At 39.6% G+C, this 7,865-nt stretch overlaps 1 protein-coding gene across 3 annotated transcripts in view; it reads right to left on the reverse strand.

Annotated features, from left to right (window-relative positions):
* Positions 1–317: 317 nt before the first annotated feature.
* LOC116841032 (phosphofurin acidic cluster sorting protein 2) overlaps positions 318–7,865 on the reverse strand; it is an 8,538-nt gene continuing 990 nt past the window's right edge. The window contains exons 2-12 of one of the 3 annotated variants that reach the window (XM_032808528.1): positions 7,190–7,493; positions 6,818–7,105; positions 6,411–6,510; positions 6,108–6,263; positions 5,542–5,646; positions 3,125–3,393; positions 2,797–3,002; positions 2,364–2,711; positions 1,593–1,990; positions 1,364–1,480; positions 318–938 (exon numbers count right to left, since the gene is read on the reverse strand). In XM_032808528.1, coding sequence (XP_032664419.1) covers positions 805–938; positions 1,364–1,480; positions 1,593–1,990; positions 2,364–2,711; positions 2,797–3,002; positions 3,125–3,393; positions 5,542–5,646; positions 6,108–6,263; positions 6,411–6,510; positions 6,818–7,105; positions 7,190–7,493 — 2,425 coding nt within the window. In that variant the 3' untranslated portion in view covers positions 318–804. The remainder of the gene's footprint in view (positions 939–1,363; positions 1,481–1,592; positions 1,991–2,363; positions 2,712–2,796; positions 3,003–3,124; positions 3,394–5,541; positions 5,647–6,107; positions 6,264–6,410; positions 6,511–6,817; positions 7,106–7,189; positions 7,494–7,865) is intronic. The other 2 variants (XM_032808529.1, XM_032808530.1) reach the window with 2 other exon arrangements.

Below are 7,865 nucleotides of genomic sequence, written 5' to 3' on the forward strand. Positions count from 1 at the left end.
ATATATATATATATATATATATATATATATATATATATATATATATATATATATGCACACGCGCGCATGTATATATAGGGATATCTAGCTCTAGATTGATACCCTAAAATGTTACAAGCCTATATATTGTTCGGATATTGTTGTTGAAAATGGAGACAAGATTCTTTCTCGGCGTCCCAAGGTTTGAGGAACCATAAACGGAAAATTTCGCAAACAATATTCCCTCGTGACCAACATTATATAATCTTCATAGACACATTCGATATAACTGCTTGTGATATGTGTACGAGTCATGTGTCAAACGAATGTTTCTAATTTTTATAGTTTCATGTGCGATGAAATTATATCTTTGTCGAGAGATTTTAAAAAATTAGACGTACGAAAACTACACACTTTAGAACTTAATAATTTATAATTTAATAGAATATATATTTCAAGACAGTTATCGCGAGTGTGTGTCACACAAACCGCTTGCGGATTGCACAACATATTACTTATTACGCGTGTATACATTTTATATACGACGTAGGGAAATACCTCGACTGTAAAAACTTACCGTTATCATTAAATTATCATTATCGTCAAATAATTCATAGGACGAATATAATGTACATTATGTACACCTCAAACATTGGCGTTTTCATAAAATTCGCTAATCTGTAAATTTGACCGAGCAGTCTTCAAAAGTTTATGATCATCGGATTTGTATATAAAACGAGTCGAATTAGTATTATCAGTAATGACACAAAATACGCAAGTAAGTTGCCAAAAGCTCTCTCTCATTGCAATGATGAAAACCTAAATTTACGTACTAGTCAAAGTTTGTTGTTGTGGATTATATTCCAATAAAGCTATCGGAAACGTCTTGATGTGCGTTTGCCATTGCGCTGATAGTTGAAAAAACTTTACGCCATACCACTCTGTACCGTCAATGCTCACTGTAACAAAAACAATAAGATCGATTAGATAGACACAACTTCTACCTTCAATATACAATACTTTTTTGACCCAAGAATTTTACATTGAATAAACCACACAATTATTGGTATTCCTAATTGGCATTCTACAAAAATCTGGTTTTTCATGCACAACCAGCATTGCAGCTAAGCTTCTTGCATGTATTCTATGACTTGAAAAGAAATCTTTACAACTAAAACTATAAACTAATGTTTCTTCGCACGAAAAACTCGGTTTTTCTCGAATGCCGATAATTGCGTGATTTACCTTATAGAGAATACTATGCGCGATCAGTGTAACGGAAAATTACGCACAACACTAACGAAATATTGGTGATGAAAGATGGAATAAATGGAAGATGGAAAAAAAAATATATATACATAAATGAGTAACAACAAGACACTACCTCTTAGTGGAATGTTGTGAGTTTTTGCTGAACATATAAGACGTGTCACACTATCCACTGTTTGACTTTTTGGCTCGTTCTCTTTTTCCTTTTCTTTCTTTTTGCCCAACCTCATTACTAGAGAAGAGAATATTACACGTTTATATAATTTCGTCGATGGATCGCGAAAGAATAAAAAATACAGAGAGAAAGAGAAGATTGCATCATTTATAGATTACATTATTCTTACTTTTTTGTTTCTTTTCTTTCGTCATATAATTCATGGATAAATGGTGTCCTGGAGCTTCGCCCAAAGGAGGAAGTCTTTGCACGTGCAACGCTCGAAAAGCTTGACGTAATGTGCTTTTTCCCTTTTCACCTTGAGTTTGTTTACCCCAATAATCTAGCTGAAGCTCCACAGGTTCCCATCCTTCTCTCGCCGGTTGGCCCACATTAGGACTGCTAGGCGGTGTCAATTTTCCAGGTGGTGGAACGGGCAAACTCGGAGGAGGTAAAGAAGGCGGAGAACCAGACATACTGACATTACTTTCTTCCAAATCGACAGATGCGGAAGAACTGCTGTCTGGGCAACCCACGCGAACATCATTTACAAAGGGAATAAAAATTTGGCTGCTGTCATCCGTCTCCCTGTGAACACGATCGGTCCCTTTCTTTTCCATGTGCGAGCACAACGGAAATCATTCACCAATCTTCAGCAGATACAGCAGGATATTCTCTTGGACCTGTTGTAATTAATAGCGTAAAATATAAAAGGGCTCGTAAATTGCCAGAATTAAAATTGTTTTCCAATTTCTTGAAGAAACTTGTCGACGATTCTCCTGTTTTAATATTAAATCAGGAGCTTTAATTAATTTTGAAGATTAATTTTGAAATATTTTGTAGATGATAGTATGTGGGAGTTATCTGCTGAAGATTATATTATACACAACTCTCATAAATCTGCTGTTAAATAATGTCACAGATAGATCCGACTGATTACCTCGGTGTAATTTAGCGTTACCTGTACGTAACCATAGCTTCTGCTATGGGTAGCGGTAGAACGGTGTTTGCCGCGGCTAAGTATTCCGATATCCGTGCTGCGCCCTCACTCGATCCTCCTCCTTCTCTCTCCAGAAGCTCCTTCCATTCATCTCCGAAGAGCATCGAGTATTTGACGTCGACAGAACCAAGGTATCTCGTTAACGTGTTTGAACCAAGCGGCACTACCAAAAACTTCATGTAGTTTTGCCAATCTGGCGGTCTGAAACTCAGCAAGTCGACGTAGTGACGGAGAACTGCGTTGATGAAACTGTCCCCGCCAGCGATCACAACTTTTATAGGTGCGGGTGGTTTCGCGGAACTATTGCAGCTGAACAGAAAAGGAAAGAGACACAAACGTTGGGTGAACTGGATTCGAGTAAATGATATTCGCGAGTAAAGTCAACGACAATTACAATTTCTGTATGCGTGTGACCAAGCAGGTGAACGTTGCACGAATATCAGCCGGAGAAGCCGTTGTCAGCACTCTGTGATTTCTTTCTTGAAGTCTCGCGGCAAGGACAGCACCGCCAGGATCCGCTATTGACACAAGTGACACAGCTTCTGGTAAACTGTCATCCGGTAATATCCGGCCAAGCTGTTCCACCAGAGCTTTTCTCGGCTAAAATCATGAAATGTGAGATGAAATGACGGGAATTTCATCACTGCCGATATTCTCGCGAAAATATCAACACTGTTTCTGAGTAATGATGAACAGTCGAGATATATGAAACAGGCAATTACTTCCGTGCTATTCAAATCGGCCGACGGTTTTAAATCGACACTCAGACTGTGCTTCTTAGATTTGTTACTGCCGGGCGTCCCTCTATCGCGCGCAAAGAGTCTACTTCTTCTCTCGGAACTCTCACTCTTGTTAGGCTGCTCCGATTTCGGCGGTGAACCCGCTACGTAATTCGGTGGGTCATTTGCCTCGTGATCCGTCCAATTTTCAGGGTGGGAATCACTATCGGCTCTCCGAGAACTGTCATCGCTTTGTCTGTCCACTCCACGCTCTGCAATGCCATTCCGTTACTCTATAAAAGTACTCTATCGGGACAAAGGCTGCGACTTTGAATGTTGCATGTATTCAACGATACACACGGACAGGCGCGCACGCACACACACACACGCGCGCGCGAACACACACACATATACGTATGTGCGCGCATATATATATATATATACACATATACATACATACATACATATATATATATATATATAATCACACACACATACATATATACATACACACGCGCGCGCACAGAGTACTTCAGAACCACCTCTACATATTCTCGTTAAACTTATTCCAAGACAATGATAATCTCTCGTAAAGTAACGAGCAAAAAATGTATGTATATATGTATGTATGTATGTATATATATATATATATATATATATATATATATATATATATATATATATATATAATGAATTCTCTCTCATTGTGAACATTTACCCGCTGACTGTTTGCGTTTGACTGCCAATTAAAATAGTTACAAAAAATAGTTTTATTCGTTTTTTTTCTTCCTTGTCCTCCTCTTCGCGAGAAATCATCGTTGACGTGTGTTACCTACCATATATTTTTGGAATCGATCAAACTATAAAATGCTTTATTTGCATCACGAGAATTATCAATATTACATGCGAAGGAGAATTGTAATTTTTCTTTAGTTTACTTCATCGTGTGTGCTTGAAAGCGAGATGTTGGTGATTTTGAAAAACTTACAATTATATAAGTGGGATACGTGGAAAGTGAATAGAAGCACGATCATGTGCCAATATAAAAAAGTATATTAGGATTCACACGAGAAATGATTACACGCGCCAAAGTCGCCAAGTCGAACCTATTGAGAAGAACGCAGTTATAATACGATATTGAGTACAAGGTTACAAATAAAATTGTCAAGTTGTGTGCAATTGGTAGCGTTATTAAGAAAGCAGATTAAATGACTAAAATTAACAGAGTAAAGGATACGTACGTACATAAGTAGATAGAGAGATACAGGCCAGTATCACAGATTGAAGTTGAATAAAATTTACATACAGAAGCTTTAGAGACAGAGAAATGGAGAAGAAAGGAAAGAGGAGGGAAAGACGCGGACAGCAGGAAGATAGCACACACACACACGAGCTCATTTATCACATTTATAAATACATAGTAGGATGAGTTTTTTCAAAATCAAAGAAGTAAAACAATTTTCACAAAAATTTGTATAATAGGAACAACTGCAGAGGTGAGTTAAACGCCAAGATAAATTTTTATTTCCACTTGACTTATATATATACATACGTCTGTACATTTCTTGGTACTATCCTTTTGGTGAGAAAATATTAGAGAGGAATGTAAGAATAATAGAAGAAGAGACAGACGGAATAGAGGAAACATTGCCAAGTGTATAATAGCATCTATGACGTGAGAAAATTACGCAAAATCAATTTCGTACAGAAGCGTTCGATTCCATTTTAAGACAAGCGAGAAACGAGAAGTCGTGCCGCTTCGATTATTCTTGCATTCAGGCATTGGAGAGATATATTTCATTATTAAAAAGAAAGATTAACGTTTAAGCTAAATGACACGTATATGTATAAATATATATTTGCCAGTGTAAATATGTAAATCGCGAAGGTACTTAATTACCAAGTGTGATCGAAACACCAAGCTTCTGTCGATTAGCAAGGTCATTCATGCGCTCGAGTTTCTTCTCCAATCTACAAAATTGTTGTCGCTGAATCGTTTTCAATTTTTCCCTCGGGGCATACATATCTCATTAGAAATATAAGAAAAATACATTTGCATTCCGAAAAAGAGTGAGATGGACCAAGTTTCTCCTCTCTCGATTCAGACACGTTTCTCGTTGCTTGTTAGATAGTCTTGATAATAGTCTTGATAAATTTAATCGTGGAAAGGAGGAAATAAGGACCAAGTAGACATAACTCGCTCGAAAAAAGACAAAAAAAAAGGAAAGTAACAGAAAAAAGAAACATTTACGAGTAATTACGTTTTCTCTAAAAAAAAATAGATATACATGTTTTTTTGACACTGCATGCTATATAAAATATCAGACGCAGATACGTGCTGTTTGGTAAGAAGCAGAGTCCTTAGAACGTTCCAACTTCGTCCTCACAAGTTTTGAGTAGATTGATGAATATTAACATACCTGGCGTGGTGTGTCCAATACGGTGTTTCTCTTTAGCCGATTGACTCGCGGGCTGCTGACATGTGGTAGTTGCGGAGACAGTTCCAGTATCCTCGCTGGTTACTACTATCGAATCGTAACATGCAACAATGCAAAGCCAACCCACCAGACTTCCACTTAGTTCAGAAAGATTTGTATCTGAGAGTAAGCTACGGAATTTAAGGAGGCTAGTTCTTAGTGGGTAACGATATATAATGTCAAAGTCGCAATAGTTTTCGAGTTAGAAGCGACCAAAATTAATCATAGGCATTTACGCGCTCAGACCTGTAATTATACGGGTACCGATCACACGGTTGATATTGATTTTTGCTGCGTAGTACGAATCGATAAAATACCTTGCCATATGTCAGATGTATGTGTGTGTGTGCATATGTTTGTTCTTTTGTGTGTGTGTGTGTGTGTGTGTGCGTGTGTGTGCGTGTGTGTGTGTGTGGTGCGTGCGTGCGTGCGCGCGCGTATGTGTATGTGAGTATATGTCACGTTCTACTGAATACATACTAGAACGACGAAGACGACGACTGACTCACCAGAATGAGGCGGTGCCAGTAGGGATCGACTAGAGCTGAAAAAGGGCCTCAGCGATGGCTTCGGTGTGCTACTAACGGACATAGTATCCAATTCCGGTCCGCTATCCGACAAGTCTTCCAATTCGTCGAACAATTCCTCTATCTCCATATCGCCACCTTCGATTACATAGAACAAACAGATGAGACGAACAAAGCAGGAGCTGATGACATTTTGGACACGTTATTAATCGCAATAACGAAATACAATGCACGCGTCTAGCTAATCGTAAAATATGTACGTAATCTATGTAATATTGAACGTACCTGAAAGTTTCTGTCCAATCTCTTCTTGATCATGTTCTAACTCTTCTGACACCCTAAACCGCTTTAAAAGAGCTATAAACTTTTGCTTTAAGTTTCTTTGCTGCAAAACATAATACGGCTGTTATTAACACTGATAAAATCTCGTTCAATACACGGAATCTGGCGAAACAATCGACCGAAGAATCCAATTACTTCGGGAAAAGTTCTCGAATTTTTATACACGTGAAATACCGGACAATATGCAACGCGAACGTTGTGACGTATATAAATGCATTATAAATGCGAATGCGCGACTTATGTTGACATTTGCATAGATCGCTCTAGCTATATGTGCAATCTCCCGAATCAGTCCGCGGTATCGCTGTAGCGTTAAGCTACCGGTTAATATGAAAAATATTTGCGCGCACCCTGGCGTTTGTTGGAATCTTCCCACGACTTTTCCGCCTGTGCACCTCTAACGTGGGTTCGCTGTCACTGCCCTCCGCCTCGCCTTCCGAGCTAAATTCCTCTTCTTCGTCACTAAATTCTGGACAGAGCCTCTCATTTGGGTCGTTTGTCAGTCTTTTATCGTGATCGACCGGCTGGGAAGTTAACGCGACGACGCTTACGCGCGCCAGCGCGACCGAATGACCGCCGTATTTCTCCGCTTTGTCCGATATCAGTTCCAATTCGAGATCCATCTGCCGCTGCAGCACCTGTTGGATGTTTGCTCGTCAATGCTCGTGATTTTCGCTCCTGGCGCCCGACAAAAGCCGGCAAGGACCGACACGCGGACTTACTTGCGCCATGTTGACGATTCCTTCCGCAAGAGTTTTGTATCCGAGCATCGTGCGATTTTTGTATCGTTTCCGCCTCTGCAGCAATATCAAGAGCTTGTTACCATCCCTCTTGAGGAAATGTGGATATTGAAGCGCAAATTGTAATTCTAATTCGGTGTCGAGTATACCGCCGCTCGGTATGGCCATCTCGTTGGAACGCAAAGTTCTCTTGGAACTCTGCATCTTGACCGCGATGCTGATGGACGCCAAGTCTGAGCCAAGTGGACGAAGAATCACTAAACGAGTCAACGTCAAGGAACATAGCCTGGAAAAGCGCGACACAACGATGCAGCATTAATCTACAGCCACAAAGGCGCGCATGCATACTATGTGCATTGCGCGATCGATCGATCGATGACATTGCGCGGCTATTATTCTCCTCGCCGATTGAATTAACAAAATTCACGTGAATATACATTTCATTCGGTATGTACTACATCTCACCTTACCTGAGTGATCATATACGTGTGCAATGCATGTTATCGTAATGATGTGTGCCACGTGTATGAGAGACCGTTTATTTAAAAAGAGAAATGAGAAACTAAGAAATAGGTACACAAGCGTGTTTCTTATCTCGGGTCTTGGGTCTCTTGAAACACGCATCACTCGATAGAGTATCATCTCCCCCCCCCCTCAA

This window comes from Odontomachus brunneus, unplaced genomic scaffold (genome assembly GCF_010583005.1).
Source record: "Odontomachus brunneus isolate Ranch 3 - 2012 unplaced genomic scaffold, Obru_v1 Obru_scaffold_013, whole genome shotgun sequence".
Lineage (NCBI taxonomy): Eukaryota > Metazoa > Arthropoda > Insecta > Hymenoptera > Formicidae > Odontomachus > Odontomachus brunneus.